Source organism: Panthera leo, chromosome B4 (genome assembly GCF_018350215.1).
Source record: "Panthera leo isolate Ple1 chromosome B4, P.leo_Ple1_pat1.1, whole genome shotgun sequence".
NCBI classification, from domain to species: Eukaryota; Metazoa; Chordata; class Mammalia; order Carnivora; family Felidae; genus Panthera; species Panthera leo.
Window position 1 is genome coordinate 43,580,273 of NC_056685.1, and position 16,973 is coordinate 43,597,245.

Below are 16,973 nucleotides of genomic sequence, written 5' to 3' on the forward strand. Positions count from 1 at the left end.
GATCTGGGATCTAGGGGCACCTGGGTGGCTCAGTGAGTTAAATGTCTGACTCTCAGTTTGAGCTCAGGTCACAATCTCACGGTTTCATGAGTTCAAGCCCCAAGGTGGGCTCTGTGTTGAGAGTTAAGAGTCTGCTTGGGATTCTCTCTCCCTCTCTCCTGCGCCTCCCCCCCACCCTTGCACTGTCTTTCAAAAATAAACCTTAAAAAATACATATGATCTGGGCTCTAAATCCCATAGATTTGTGAAAGATAGATTTCCATGATTTCTTCAAGTCACAAGGGCATCTTCCCTCACATTCTGCTCTCTAAATATTCATGTTTTGCTCACCACGACCCACATCCCAAAGCCCGATTCCTTCCGTGGTTTCAGCGACAGCAAATCCTTGCGATACAATTCTTCAGCTCGGTAATCTGAATAAAGATCTAGGAAACCGTGAAAAATTGTACATGGCTCAGTATAAATTCATTTTCAGGGGATTTGGTCTTTGATGGTGATGCAAAGTCAGAAACCCTAATTAATCTCTGAACACCTCTCCCGTGGCCTTCTCTCCGAATTCTAAATGTGTTAACATACCACTGGAGGCTGAGTGGAACACCCAATGCTCACTCCATGCTTCATGTCTTATCTCTTGTAGGCAGATGTAGTTGAAGTTCAGAGGAGTAAAGGAATCTTTCACTGCCTTCTCTTTACCCTCCAATCTGTTCCCCTGAGGCGTGCTGTTGAATCAGTTATGAACACGACCACCATCGTACCCATAGGCTTAGACACAACAGCTTATGTGGCCTAGCAACGTCATGTAAAACCTCAGTGTAGTTTCTTGACTTCTTAAATTACCATTTAAATGAAGAGAAGTCATTGAAAACTTCACCAAGCATCTTAAAACATATGTCTGATAAGAAGAAAAACGTATATACACGAATGTACGATGAATAAAAAAGTTTGTCTTTCATTACTTTATTCGCTGTATTCTGGGGAACCCTTTGTCTAAGGACAACGGGGTTCTCTGCCACATATATATTTCATTGTGTTATCACAATTGGCACTGCTTATTCTCTTGTGAAGCATGAAGGCGCACATTCCACTTCCTTCAATATTGAACCTGGAACAAAATAAGGAGATTATTTACCGAACCTCATGAAAACTAACCGGGCACAGCCTAAAATAGGTAACTTTGCTGATTATGTTTCAAAATGTGCAATGTAGAGGTGCCTGGGTGGTTCAGTTGGTTAAGCGTCCAACCTCAGCTCAGGTCACGATCTCACAGTTCATGGGTTTGAGCCCCGTGTCGGGCTCTGTGCTGACAGCCCGGAGCCTGAAGCCTGCTTCCGATTCTGTGTCTCCCTTTCTCTCTGCCCCTCCCCTGCTTGCCCTCTGTATCTCTCTGTTTTCTCGAACAGATTTCCATTCTCAAAAATGAATAAACACTAAAAAAAAAAAAAGAAAGAAAGAAAGAAAAACAAAATCAAACCAAAATGTGCAATGCAAAAGGAATAGAGGGATGAAACGAGCTGCTTCTCTCTATTTCAACCTCCAAACTTCTCCCCAGGATGGGAGGGGGGGAAGAAACGAACACCAAGCAACTTTACTGCAATAACAACAAAGAATCCTGGAAATTTATGCTGTATTATAATGTAGTAAACATGGAAAATCACTTTGTGAAGGGTTAGATTCTTCTTTTTATACACTGAAATAAGAATAAGTAAATAAATATATTCAGCCTTTTAAAGATCACATACAGGGAGAGTGTGACTGATATTTGAATCCCCCTGCACACATTTAAAACACTGATATATCTTAAGGCCGAAATAAGTGTTCCCTGATCCATTTTTTGAAGCCATGACCATAGTAATAGTGAAATAAGTATTCTTCACTTGATGGACTATGACAGAGGTAAATAATCATAAATAAAATATCTAGAAAGGGTTTTCTAAGTTCTTATCTTAGGTCACATAAAACACACGAAATTGAAAACTCAGAGTGAGAAAAAAGAAAAAGAGAATGTTGTTAGGATAAATACCTGGGTATATGGCAACTGAAATGCTTTTAGCCCTTCATTTTTGAGGAACTTTGTAAGACTGGTGTAAACCCTAATTTCTTTTTTTTTTTTTAATTTTTTTTAACGTTTATTCATTTTTGAGAGACAGAGCAGGGAAGGGGCAGAGAGAGGGAGACACAGAATCCGAAACAGGCTCCAGGCTCTGAGCTGTCAGCAACAGAGCCCGACGCGGGGCTCGAACTCACGGACCGCGAGATCATGACCTGAGTTGAAGTCAGACGCTCAACCGACTGAGCCACCCAGGTGCCCCTACTCTCCTAATTTCTAGGTTGCCTTCAACATTCCATCCTGCTTATCTCCAAAACACAGGTATATTTCTGGGCCTTCACATACCCTAGTGCCAATTGTTACGGGCTTAATTCTGTACCTCTCCCAGTTCGTATGTTTATGACCTGACCCATAGTGGTTCAGAATGCAACCATATGAAGAGATAATGTGTTTAAAGATGTGATTAAGTTCAAATGAGGTCTTCAGGGTGAGCCCTCATCCAATGTTACTGGTGTCCTCATAGGAAGAGGCTTGGACCCAGATAGGCATGTGCACAGAGGGAAGACCATGCAAAGACACAGAAGGAGAAGACAGTCATCTACAGGCCAAGGGGAGAGGCCCCAGAAGAAATTGGCCCTCCTGACACCTTGGTCTGGTAGTTCTTGCCTCCAGAACTTGTTTATGCTGTCCAGTCTGTGGTATTTGTTACAGGAGCCTTAGCAAACGAATACACCATCTTTTTTTTTTTTTTTTTTAAGGTTTGTTCATTTTTCAGAGACAGAGTGTGGTGGGTGGGGAGGGGCAGAGAGAGAGAGGGAGACACAGAATCCGAATCAGCACAGAGCCCGACTCGGGGCTCAAACTCACGGACCGTGAGATCATGACCTGAGTTGAAGTCAGACGCTCAACCGACTGAGCCACCCAGGCGTCCCTAATACACCATCTTTAACCAACTTCTATTTTTACTCCTTCCTCACCTTTTTTTTTTTAACGGGACTATATATAATATATAATATCATGTTAAACTGCCAATATTTTCTTGCCAGAAAATAAGTATTACATTTGAAAGTCAGAAAGTTGCATTTATATTCTACCTTTTCTTACATTTTTCAAAGTTGGCTATATTTTTATCCTCAAATCATTGTGTGGGTATTTTCACCCCAAATTGGATATAAATACAATGATAACAGGATAAGTTTCTCTATATTTAGAAAGTCCTGCTGTTTCCTTTATCATGTCATATGCCTCATATCATATCTAGCACAGTATGTCATAAAACTAGTACAGTACCTATTTAACTAGGTGCTAAATAAACTGTAGCTAGAAGTTTCCTCCATGGGGAACTCAATATTCCATTCCTTTCTCCTCTCTGAGTTGGAAAATGTCTTAAGTGTTTCAAAAGCAAAAATAGACTCAAGAGGTACAATCAGTTCTTCAAGCTAAGGAACATAGAGAAGTTCAAGAATTTTATTTATTTATTTATTTATTTATTTATTTATAACGTTTATTTTTGAGACAGAGAGAGACAGAGCATGAACGGGAAGGGTCAGAGAGAGGGAGACACAGAATCCGAAACAGGTTCCAGGCCCTGAGCTGTCAGCACAGAGCCCGACGCGGGGGTCGAACTCACGGACCATGAGATCATGACCTGAGCCAAAGTCGGCCGCTTAACCGACTGAGCCACCCAGGCGCCCCGAGAAGTTCAAGAATTTTAAACAAAGGTCTATTATTTAAAAATAGAGCGTACATTGGGGCACCTGCATGGCTCAGTCGGTTAAGCGTCCGACTTCAGCTCAGGTCATGATCTCACAGTTCGTGGGTTCGAGCCCCACGTCGGGCTTTGTGCTGACAGCTCAGAGCCTGGAGCCTGCTTCGGATTCTGTGTCTCCCTCTCTCTCTGCCCCTCCCTGGCTCATACTCTGTCTCTCTCTGTCTCTCTCTCTCAAAAATAAATAAACATTAAAAATATTTTTTTAAATAAAAAAAAAAATAGAGCGTACATTTTCTCTTTCTCACTCATTCCCTTCCATTTCAGGCCACTAGTGTGTGTGGTAAGTGTAAGCTTGAGTATACTTTCTCAGACTCCCCTATCAATGACAGACCCCCAACAAACAAAGGCAAAACCCCAAGAGGAAATAGTCAAGGATCAAACTACTTTGATTTTTCTCTAGGCTAGGATAAAAACAATACTTGGGGTACATATGTCGTATATATAGTCCACCTTACCTTATAGAAGTAGATGTTGATATTTAATGCCAAACCCCGACTAAAGACTGTATATTTGTTTGAATATGGCATCCATATATTGACAGTCTTTGGGGACATAATGTGGAGGCAACTATAGGGGTAGCTGATTATAGACTCAGAATCCTTACTATACTTAACACATTCAATAATAAATGCCATGAAGGCTTACCAATTGCTGAATGTATCTCCATTTACCCACATCCACGGTGTGCTTGCATTGAGTTTTTTCAGTCCAATCCAATAGGAAGAAGTTCCCAGATGGGGCATCAACATTTCCTTTTATGAAATACAGGGTGTTATAATGGATCTCTCCTAGTTTTCTCATTCTCATTACCTCTAATGCTATGGTCCTTCTCCAGGCCCATTATCCTCTTGCTAGGGTTATCCCAATTGCCTTGTAGCATGGCACTCTGCTTTTGTATTTGCCACTCATTAGCTCATCACAGCAAAGCAAATGATGCTTTCAAGTCAGATCAAGTCTCACTTGATCAAGTCAGATCATGTCTCACTTTTGTTCATAGTTCTGCAATATCTCCCTAATTTTACTTGGAGGAAGACCAAAGTATTTACAATAGCCTCCAAGACCCTAATCATCCACATTCCTCACTCACTCCCTCATGCTAGGCACATTGGCTGTTTTGTTTTGTTTTGTTTTTTCTGGTCCTTGAATATTCCAGGCATACACCTACCTTAAGGTCCATGCTCCAGATGTTTCTTCTTCTTGGGAAGCTTATCCCCCAGATATTCCTCTAACCAATTCTCTTAACTACTTTACAGTTTTGCTCAGTGCCATCATCTCAACGAAATAAGACTATCCTACTTGCAGCCTATCCACCTAGGACACTCATAATATTGCTTATGTATCTATCTATATATCTATATCTATATATCATATCATATCATATCATATTCATATATGTCATATCCATAAATCATGTATATGTATATAAAAATTTACTACCTTCTAAAATACTATGTAATTTAATATATTTAATTTATATTATATTATATATATATTTATATATATTTAATATATATATTTAATATATTTTAACATATTTATTACGATTATGTTTTATTCCCTGTCGCTTCCTTTGGAATCTAAGCTCCATAAAGGCAAAAGTCTTTGTTTTGTTGACTGATCTATCACACCCTTGAAGTATACTTGTCATATAATAGCTAGTCAATAAATTAAATGAGATTTATATTGTGAAAGAGAAATCTAACCACTTCATTCTTGGAGTTGAATATGGCCAGAGATCCACGATAGGCTATGCAGTTTTCTTGACCCTCTATCCAAGTTTTTTCACGTTCAGATTGAAAGAAGCAATTATTATTGATTTGGTTCCAGTCTTGTGGACATATAGTTTCATCCTCAGAGCATGTACTGTCATTAAGTATCTTTGGCTTTTTAACTAAAATTAACACAATGGTAGAAAAAAAAATGAAGAAAGTATAGGACAAAGGAAGAGTCTCACATTTAGGGTAAAAGATATATTTTGGATTGAGAAAATGTATTTTACTTCCATATTCAATTCAAATGATTTAACTTCAAACCTCAGCTCAAAAAAAGAAAAGATCAAGAACATAGAATGAAAGAAATCGCCATTGAAGAATGAAGGTGTATGTATAATTTAAGATTAGCAATAATAGACAAATAAACATCCAGAAACTAATCTTTAGCCAGTTTCCTCCCATTTTTTATACTACTGGCATTTTCTCTATTCATCCATTTCTTTCCTATTCATCCACTTCCTTTCTACTGTAAATAAACCAATTGTAAATAAATCCATAACATCAGAGGGGTGGTTTCCTATTGCTGACTTAATTGAAACTTGACTGTCTTTCAAGAACAACATTCCCACAGGAGTTGGAGGTTTTCCTTTGTTCTTAAGCACAAAAGAATGCAGGGAAATAAAGATCAGGATTTTACGAGTTTTCTACCATCCACTTTTTACTTTCCAACTTACTGCAACTAGATAGATGAAGTTACTTGTTAAGGTACAGCCCTGAGAAACAGAAGGCTCACCAAAAGGACACCTCTTCACATCTGAAATATATGACGGGTTTATAGTCAGGCCTATGAATGAGAGAATCTTCAAATGGGAAAGAAAACAACAGTGTAGGACTATTCACATGAGCCCCGGTATAAAAACCAAGTGGAAAAATCAGGTCACCAAAATTATCTGAAAGTATCAAGCTCAAAATGATGTTAAAGTTTGGTGTTGAAATAAAAAGCTTGTACAAAACTCAAGTGTTTGGTTCAGAACCTGGGTTACCAGAAAACCAAGTTTTGTCGTTCATTCACTAATTCATTCATTCATTCAACAACTACCAGTTGAGTTTCTATCATGTGGCAGATATTTTTGTAGCTCTAGGAATACAACAGTGTACATGCAAAACAAAAAAAAATCCTTGCTTGATGGGACTTGCATGTCTACTGAATTATATAGTTTGTCATAAAATATATCAGAGTGAAGGCGATTAGGATTATTGCTGGAAAGACTTGCAATTTTAACACAGTAGTCAGGATAGGATTCAACCAGAGGTTAATATTTACTAAAAGTTTGAACCAACTAAGCTAGTGAGGAATATGCACATTTAGGGGGAGATTTTCCCAAGCAAAGAAGAAAAAGAAAAAAAAAAAAAAAACAGTACAAAGGACCAAGGTGAAGTGCCTGGCTTGTTAATAAAACGGTGAGGATGCTTGAAGGTGCCCGGTTGGCTCAGTTGAGCGTCCAGCTTTGGCTCAGGTCACGATCTCACAGTTTGTGGGTTCCAGCCCCGCATCGGGCTCTGTGCTGATGTCTCAGAGCCTGGAGCCTGTTTTGGATTCTGTGTCTCCCTCTCTTTCTCTCTCTCTCTCTGCCCTCCCCAGCTAGCACTCTCTCTTTCTCAAAAACAAATAAACATTAAAAAGTTAAAAAATTTTAAAAAAGAGAGAGAGAGTGAGGATGCTGGTACAACTGAAGACGACTGAGTGAAGAGGCAAGTAAGTAGCAGGGAATGAGATCACAAAGGTAATTGGGTGACTGGACCCAACAGAGTCTGGAGGCCATCTGCAAGAATGTGGCATTACTCCAAGTGAATGAAAAACCAATGCAGCATTTTAAAGAGATCTGATTTGTTTTTTAAAAAATGTGTTTAAAATATACTGCAGAAGTGTACTGAGCAGTACGATGGCCACTAGCTACACGTGGCTATCAATCATTTGAAATGTGGCCCGTCCAATTCCAAAAGTCCCAGAAGCGTAAAATACACACGGAATATCAACAACAGACTACAACAATTTTTTAAATATCATGAATGATTAATCTATTGATATGTGGTGAGGTGATAATATACTGACCATACAGTTGTTAACCTGAATTTTTCAGGAGGCAATAATCAAGCAAAAGCATTGTTGTGGAATCAAAGAGTTGCAATTCAGGGTACACAGACTTGAGTACAATCCAAAATAGCATCCCACTTGGGAACAAAAGTCAGGGGTTCTTTAAGATGAGAGAGCAATGTTTTTTGCTTTGTTTTTTTTTAAATATTTTATTTTGTTTTATTTATTTTATTTTATTTTTGAAGGAGAGAGAGAGACAGAGCATGAGCAGGGAGGAGCAGAGAGAGGGAGACACAGTATCTGAAGCAGGCTCCAGGCTCCGAGCCGTCAGCACAGAGCCTGATGTGGTGCTTGAACCCACAAACTGCGAGATCATGACCTGAGCTGAAGCCGGACGCTCAACCGACTGAGCCACCCAGGCGCCCCGAGAGCATATATTGCTTACGAAGAATTTTAATTGGTGCTGGTAGCTAAAAATTAATCTTGGCTAAGCACAGGTGGTTTGTCACTGAACAAAAGTCCATTACTGTAGCACATCGCAGGTGTTCTGGTGGAGTCCTTGGACTATTTGGGGTTTGGCCCAGTTCAGCTGTTCAGGAGGACGTGCATAAGGCCTACCTCCTTAATGACCTCCTGGATGCCTTTTAAAACACCTTGACATAAGTGACCCCATATTATTTCAGTTTTCACACTGGGTTAAATACAAAATACAATTAAACCAATTTTCATTTGTTTTTCACTTTCTTACTGGGGCTTCTAAAATATAAATGTTGTCTGTGGTCCCTATCACATTTTCAGTGGATAACTTTGCTCTAAGAGGGAAAGGGTGGGAGAGGGAAGAACATTTAGAAAAGAGGATGCTGGCAAGGTATGAGGTAGTAACAGTAGAAGTGGGGAAAAGGACTCAGATACTAGTTATATTTTGAAAGACCAGGAAGACTTTGCCGGTTATTTTGGAGGCTAGTGGATTGGAACAAAGAGTCAAACATGGCTATAAGATTTTTGGTTTGACTCTTAAAAACTGAGAACAAACTGAGGGTTGATGGGGGGTGGGAGGGAGGGGAGGGTGGGTGACGGGTATTGAGGAAGGCATCTTTTGGGATGAGCACTGGGTGTTGCATGGAAACCAATTTGACAATAAATTTCATGTATTAAAAAAATAAAATAAAATAAAAATAAATAAATAAATAAATAAATAAATAAAAAATAAATAAATAAAAAATAAATAAATAATAAAAAATTTTACTGGAAAAAAAAAGATTTTTGGTTTGAAAATTGGAAAGACCAAGTTGCTATTTCCTGAGGTAAGGAAGACCCAGATAGAAGAGGTTATGGGAGAGAGACAGACTAAGACTTCGACTTGGGTAATGTATTAGACAGTCAAGTTGGTGGATTGAAATATTTGAAATTCAGTGAAGAAACCCAGATTGGAGATGTGTATTTGGAGGCGATCAGAATTATATGACATTTAGAGTTGTAAGCATGGTTCAGATTGCCCAGGGTGCAAGGGTAGATACAGAGGGGACCTGCTCAGGGACTGAGCCCCAAGGCACCCCAAAGTTAAGAGGTCAGGGAGAGAAGAAAGAATAAACAAAGTAAAGCTGGAAGAAGCCAATAAATTAGGTAGAAAGCATACCATGCGGCAACACAGAAGTTGCCAATGAACTTGAAAGACAAATTCAGTAGACAGAAAAGGAAGTGGAACCTGACCAGAGTACGTTTAACAGAAAATGGGAAGACAGAATTTAGAAAAAAAATTGGCAAAAAATTCAAGGTGGTTGCTGTAACAGAAGAAAAAAAAGAAAGAAATTGGTAGCTAAAGAAGGAGTAAGGGCTAATGAATTTTATTTTCAAGGTAAGAGAGATATCACCATCATGTATTGCTGATGGAGACGTTTCAGTTGAGTGTGAAAAAACTATAATGTAGGAGAGAGGGGAATATTACCCGAGTAATATAACCGATTGGTGAGAGGCTATAGAATCTAGTGTGGGGCACAAATACTCCATCTACAGTACCTGGAATCTAGACAGAGTATATGGGTAGGGATAGAGGTAAAAAAGTAGATGTGGTCATGGGAGTCTTTGGGAGTTTTCTAGTAATTGTTATAATTGATGAGGTAAAACGAAAAGCAAAACATAGACTCGAGAGTGAAGATGAAGAAAAAGGCATGAAAGGTCTGGAGAGAAAAGAGAAAGTATAAAATAATCATGTATGGGAGAGAGTTAACGCAGTAGCGAAAACGTGATACGACTGTCAGTCTTCACTCCAATTTTTTGAACGCTTATCACAGTTATTCCTGGTGTGATTCTCTAACACTCGTGTTCTTTCTCTCATCGAAGGCACTCTCTCCTAAATACCTACTTGACCTTAAGTTTCAGTGCAAATACCCCTACCTTCATAAAGTCTTACCTACCAAGGGCAGATTCATAATCTCCTTTTCTTCCTCTTCACATTGAACATACTTGTATTTAACAATTATTTTACAGTTACTATCGGCATAGATACTTGTTTCTTCCATCAAGTATTAATTCCTTTCAGGCCAAAATCCACCGCCCCCCCCCCCCCCCCACCGCCTTTTCTTTTCTTTTCTTTTCTTTCTTTCTTTCTTTCTTTCTTTCTTTTTTTTTTTTTTTCATCTTGGTAACATCATCACCTAGCACCGTGCCTGAAGTTCAATAGATATTAAGACAATGAACATTCTAGAAGGCAAAGCAGATGACTGGGTTTGAAAAACAATTAGATGCTCTGGCAAGGAGAATGCTTTCTGATTCCAATTGTTCAATGTCAGGGAAGAAGAACAGGCTAGTAGTCACTGGTACCAGACTGAATCAATGATAATACAATTAACATAGTTTTAGCAGAAATCGTTTACTTACATTTTCTAGGAAATTCTAACATTACCCACAGAAGTAAAGCGATGCCTCCACATATACTTGATATGACTAGCATTTTCTTTGTTACTATACCTAAGGAAGATGCATATCATTGTTTATCTTCTAAAGAAAAATAAACAACAAGCAAACAAACAGAAAACTCGCGTGAGATTTGTCTTTTTCTCTACCTGCTCTAGGTGCTTTACAACCCGGCAATTGGAAAATGGGAGAATGAGAAAGGGTACTAAGAGCTGGACCTTTTCAGCAGCAAAAGTCTCAGCAGTGCTTGGCTTCCACTTTTTGGCGCCATTTCTGACCATTATTTTATTGACTCAGTGCTCTTGCCCCGGTTCCAGAATAGAAAACCAAACTTCATCCTGGGACTTTTTAATGAATTTCTGCCTCTTCTAAGAAGGAAAAAATCGGGTGCAGAGGGGTGGATCCACCGTTTCTTTGAATCCTTTGTTTTATTAATGATGCCTGCTTTTATTTCAGGGCCAGGTTATGGACAGTTAAAGAAAAACTGCTCGGACTGCAAGCTGGGATCCAGAAGGGATGGTAGGCTAATCATGGGAGGGCTCAGTTCCTGTACCCAAGGTCAAGCTCCGTGGCTCCCCTTACCTGGCCTCGTGACCTTCTGCTCCATGGCCTGCATCCCATCAGTATCATCGCTATGCTCAGCCCTACTGCCCTCCATCTCGGAGGCTCACTCACAGACAAGGCTCTTCTGTTTTGAGGCTGGGGAAGTAACGGCCTGCGGGCAGGCGTCAACCGCTACCTTTACCCCAGGGGCCAGGGCTCAACAGCCTGGGATTGGCTGGACCACAGAGACAACTCTGAGAACTCAGTCTCTGATTGGCTCCTTCCCTCCCACCTGCTAACCCCCCAGCTGGGCAGGGGAGGGCGATTCCCCTCATTTTGGACGGCTTTATATAGTCACCCTAAAATCTCAAATCTGAGACAATTTTACAACATGTGGACCGACAGCCTGAAACCTAGCCACAAGGTGGTTTTGCTATCCCTCCTACTTTTTTCAAATACTGCCCCCCCCCCACCCCCATTCTTTTCAGTTTTTGAGTTCTAGCTCCCCCTATGGACTGCTTAGGAACAATTGGATAAATTTTAGTGCTTGAATGAAAATTAGTTTCATGTATAGGCAGTCTTCCCTTTCCACAGTGGAATGGGATGATAAAAAATGACACACAGGCAAAAGCCAAGCCATATTACTCTAATAATCAAAGGGGGAAATTATGATTGTTCCTCAATTAAAAAAATTTTTTTTGAAATATTGAAAACTCTGTTACTCTCCCTCAAAAACATACAGGGAATAAAAAAACCAATAAAGCTATTTTTTTTACAACACTGTATTTAAAACATCAGATATACTGAGGGGCGCCTGGGTGGTTCAGTCAGTTAAGCATCCGACTTTGGCTCAGGTCATGATCTTGTGGTTCGTGGGTTCTAGTCTGGTGTCAGGCTCTGTGCTGACAGCTCGGAGCCTGGGCCCTGCTTCAGAGTCTGTGTCTCCCCCTCTCTCTGCCCCTCCCTCGCTCAAACCTGTCTCTCTCTGCTCTCAAAAATAATAAACATTAAAAAAAATTTTAAGGGACGCCTGCGTGGCTCAGTCGGTTGAGCATCCGACATCGGCTCAGGTCACGCACGATCTCACAGCTCTGTGAGTTTGAACCCCACATCGGGCTCTGTGCTGACGGCTGGGAGCCTGGAGCCTGCTTCGGATTCTGTGCCTCCTTCTTTCTCTGCCCCTAACCCACTCGCATTCTGCCTCTGTCTCTCTCAAAAATAAATAAACATTAAAAAAATTTTTTTTAATAAAATCAAAAAAATTTTTTTTAAAAAACATCAGAAACATTGAGAATTCAAGTCTTTTGTTTTATTTTGTTTTTTTTTTTTTAAGTTTATTTATTTTTGAGACAGAGAGAGACAGAGCATGAACAGGGGAGGGGCAGAGAGAGAGGGAGACACAGAATCGGAAGCAGGCTCCAGGCTCTGAGCCATCAGCCCAGAGCCCGACGTGGGGCTCAAACTCACGGACCGTGAGATCGTTACCTGAGCTGAAGTTGGATGCTTAACCGACTGAGCCACCCAGGCGCCCCTTATTTTGTTTTTTAAAAAGCCTAAAAACTTATGAAGAGTGCTCTGAAAATAAAACCAGACCACTTTCTTACACTATACACAAAAATAAACTCAAAATGGATTGAGGACATAGTGTAAAACCTAAAATCATAAAACTCCTAAAAGAAAATGTAAACAGTAATCTCTTGGACATTAGACTTACCAACATGTTTCTGGATATGCCTACTCAGTCAAGCGAAACAAAAACACATATAAACTATTGGGACTACATCAAACTAAAAAGCTTTTGCGCAGCCCAGGAAACCTTCAACAAAATGCTAAGACAACCTACTGAATGGGAGAAGATAGTTGCAAGTGATATATCTGATAAGGGGCTAATATCCAAAACCTATGAAGAACTCATACAACTTAATACCAAAACCCCCCAAATAATCATATTTTTAAAAGTGGGTAGAGGGTCTGAATAGACATTTTTCTGAAGAAGACATCCGGATGGCCAACAGACACATGAAAAGATGCCCAGTGTCACTAATCACCAAGAAAATGCAAATCGAAACCACAATAAGATATCAGCTTACACTGTCAGAATGGCTAGTATAAAAAAAGCAAGAAATAGCAAGTATTGATAAGGACATAGAGAAAAAGGAACTCTTGTGAACTGCTGGTAGGAATGTAAATTGGTGTTGCTACTGTGGAAAACAGTGTGGAAGGAAGATCCTCAAAATATTAAAAATAGAAATATCATACAGTCCAGTAGTTCCACTGTTGGGCATTTAAAAATTTTTTAAATATTTATTTATTTATTTATTTATTTAGAGACAGAGCATGAGCCAGGGAGGGGCAGAGAGAGAGGGAGACAGAATCCGAAGCAGGCTCTAGGCTCTGAGCTGTCGGCACGGAGCCCGATGCAGGGCTTGAACCCACAAGTCGTGAGATCATGACCTGAGCCGAAGTCAGGGGCTTAACTGACTGAGCCACCCAGGTGCCCCTCCACTGTTGGGTATTTATGCAAAGAAAATGCAAATACTAATTTGAAAAGATGTGTGCAGTGCTATGTTCACTGTAGTTTTATTTACAATAGCCAAGATATGGAATCAACCGAAGGGTCCATAGATAGATGAATGGATAAAGAAGATATAGCATAAACACAATAGAATATTCCTCAGCCATAAAATAGAATGAAATTTTGCCATTTGTGACAACATGGATGGACCTAGAGAGTATTATGCTGAGTGACAGAAGTCAGACGGAGAGGAGTGCCTGGGTGGCTCAGCCCGTTAGACGCCCAACTTCGGCCCAGGTCATGACCTCATGGTTCATGGGTTCCAGCCCCGCGTCGGGCTCTGTGCTGACAGCTCAGAGCCTGGAGCCTACTTCAGATTCTGTGTCTCCCTCTCTCTCTGACCCTCCCCTGCTCGTACTCTGTTGCTCTCTCTCAAAAATAAACATTAAAAATATTTTTTTAAAGAAGTCAGATGGAGAAAGACAAATACCATATGATTTTACTTACATGTGGAATCTAAAAAAAAAAACAAAAAACAAACCACATAAACAAACAAAAAAAGCAGAAATGGACTCATAAATATAGATAAAAAAGTGGGGATACCAGAGGGGAGGGGAAGGGGGTTGCTGTTGGTAAGGTACAAACTTCTAGTTATAAAATAAATAAGTCACAGGGATGAAAAGTACAGCATAGGGAATATGGTCAATAATATTATAATGATATGGTGACAGATGATAATTACACGTGTCGTGGTGAGCACTGGATAATTTATAGAATTGTCAAATCCCTCTATTGTATACGTGAAACTAATACAATATTGTATGCCCACTATACCTCAATACACTTTTTTAAATTAAAAAAACAAAATTAAAAAAAAAAAAGTTTTGCATTAAAACAGAAGTTGAACAGTCTTGCCTTCTTGCTTTGTAACCAATAACACGGTCCAAGCATCTTTTCTATGCTTTCTTAAACTTTCATACTTCTAAGTATGGGCTTTCCACATTTCATTTTTTTTTTTTTTTTTGCATCTGGAACAAAATTCCTCTGGCTGCATGTCTAGAGTTTCTCCAAAAGTGGAAGTATTAATATGCTCATGATCAGCTATTTCTTTTTACTTGACTTTCTGTTTTCAACTTGACTTTCGCTTTCATTCAGCACTATCACTTTTGTTTCTTTGCTACATTTTAATGATTTTTGACCAGTTCCCTCTTTTGCTTATTTATTTTTGTAAGATATCACATGAGTTTATCATTATGAGATGAAGCGGTAACATAACATGACACTTAATTGTCTAAGTGTTAACTAAAAACAGATGCACATTAATTAGTCATTGACAGACTTACAAGGACATTACATGATTGGTCATTGATCACCATGCATATCTACTTTATACATCGTGATTCGCAGGCTGAAAGACTAGCAGTGAAGTTTGTACTTTATACAATTAGAGTAAATATACCATGCATATATTATAAATATGCATAACTATACTGGAAAACTAAAATTTGAAACATGTAGCTGGAACATGGTGGTATTTAACTCAACCATGATAGATGAATTTTGTGCCTATCAGACCGTAAAAAGTAATGTACAATCACCCCTAACACATACATACATTCTCTTGTAAAGGTACATATAAAAATAAAAATATATACACATACACACCCACATTATATATATATATATGTATACACATATATATATGTGTATATATGTATATACACACACACATTATGTACATATATACTTTATACCTATGTTATGGACTAAATGCGTACTTACAAAATTCATATGGTGAAACCCTACCCCCTCAATGTGATGGTATTAGGAGATGAGGCTTCTGAGAGGTAATTGGGTTTAGATGAGATAATGGGGGTAGAGTTCCCATAATGGAGTGTGTGTGTGTGTATGTGCGTGCGTGTGCGTGTATATTTCCTATCTATGCTTATTTTTGTCTACTTATCTGATGATTAGGGCACATTAAAGATGCATTACAACAATGTATGCACTATGGTAAGTATTGGTGGGGGTATAAAATGGTGCAGCTATTAGGGAAAACAATAGGGAGGTGCCTCAAAACATTAAACATTGAATTATTATCTGAATCAGCAATTCTATTTCTGGCTATATACTCTCAAAGAATTAAAAGCAGGATTTTGAAGAGATATTTGTAAACCCCATGTTCATAATAGCACTATTCCCAATGGCCACAATGTGAAAGCAACCCGAGGATCCATCGATGGATGAATGAATGAAATGTGATATATACCTACCGTGGGATGTTCCCCAGCTTCGAAAAAGCAGAAGATTCTGACAACGTAGATGAAACTTGGGGACGTAATGCTAAGTGAAATAAGCCAGCCACAGAAAAACAAACACTGTGTGATTCCACTTGTATATGGTATGTAGAGTAGTTTAATTCATAGAGACCAAAGTAGAATGATAGTTGCCAGGGACTGAGGGGGTGGGGAGGAGGAAGTGCAAAGTTGTTATTTAAGGCGTTTAAGGTTTCTGTTTTGCAACATGAAAAAGGTTCTGCAGACTGGTTGCAAAATGGTGTGAATGCTCTTTCCAGTACTAAACTACATATTTCAAAACAGTTAAGATGGGAAATTTTCTATTACGTGTATTTGGCCACAAATATGTTTAGAATGGTACCGAAGAGGACTGTAGGCAGTGAAACCCTCATAAATGAGAATCCATAAAACTCCAAAAGGTGAGACAGAAAAATCTCTGACAGGAAGTAAGCAACAGGTGGATACGGTGATTTCTGAAAAACCCACGGAATCACTCAGTAAGGTAGCTCTGAGCAGCACACATCTATGCTTCTTCAGTTTTCTCTTCCACTATGTGAGGTTGGAAACACACAGCCCATCCCATCTCCTGTGGGCTACCAGGTCTGAAGTGGTATAGGCTGGAGGAAGACTGTGCTTAAAAAAAATTAATGTTTATTTAGTTTTGAGAGACAGAGTGTGAGCGGGAGAGGGGTAGAGAGAGATGGAGACAGAAAATCCAAAGGATCTGTCAGCACAGAGCCCGCTGCGGGGCTCGAACCCACGAACTGTGAGATCATGACCTGAACTGAAGTTGGATGCTTGGCGGACGGAGCCACCCAGGCAGAGGAGAATAGTGTTTTTAACATGAGGTTTACATTTAAGTTTGAATAGAAGAGTTTGGAGTTTGGAGATTCTGCTGGACATAATAATTTCTGAAATGAGACTCTTAACGATTTCTGAAAAGAACCACAAAAGCTATGAGACTGACCCCAAACTGTTCAGGTGCGGGGGGAAAAAAGTCTCCGAGAGTTTTATGCAATGAAAGACTGAAGTTCATTTCTGTGCACACACGCAGAGCTACAGTCCTTACAAAACACCAGA

At 39.4% G+C, this 16,973-nt stretch overlaps 1 protein-coding gene across 2 annotated transcripts; it reads right to left on the minus strand.

Moving 5' to 3' along the window:
• Positions 1 to 941: 941 nt before the first annotated feature.
• On the minus strand, positions 942 to 11,305 carry LOC122224229 (early activation antigen CD69-like). Of its 2 annotated transcripts, XM_042945779.1 has the most exons (5): positions 11,121 to 11,304; positions 10,503 to 10,592; positions 5,522 to 5,709; positions 4,464 to 4,570; positions 942 to 1,102 (listed from the first exon to the last, which is right to left on the minus strand). In XM_042945779.1, the coding sequence occupies exons 1-5, from the start codon at positions 11,194 to 11,196 to the stop codon at positions 988 to 990; spliced, it is 576 nt and encodes a 191-aa protein (XP_042801713.1). In that variant the 5' UTR covers positions 11,197 to 11,304; the 3' UTR covers positions 942 to 987. The 2 variants fall into 2 exon arrangements, with proteins under 2 accessions (XP_042801713.1, XP_042801714.1); XM_042945780.1 differs by lacking the exon at positions 10,503 to 10,592 and having other exon boundaries at positions 11,121 to 11,305.
• Between the last annotated feature and the right edge of the window lie 5,668 nt (positions 11,306 to 16,973).

What these genes read in the sequence shown, in the direction of transcription:
- LOC122224229 (XM_042945779.1), bottom strand. Translation starts at nt 11,196, where the DNA reads ATGGAGGGCAGTAGGGCTGAGCATAGCGATGATACTGATGGGATGCAG. An exon ending in GCAGAAGGTCACGAGGCCAG is followed by an intron (nt 10,593 to 11,120) that starts GTAAGGGGAGCC and finishes CATCTTCCTTAG; the next exon opens with GTATAGTAACAAAGAAAATG. An exon ending in GGAGATACATTCAGCAATTG is followed by an intron (nt 1,103 to 4,463) that starts GTAAGCCTTCAT and finishes ATTTTGTTCCAG; the next exon opens with GTTCAATATTGAAGGAAGTG.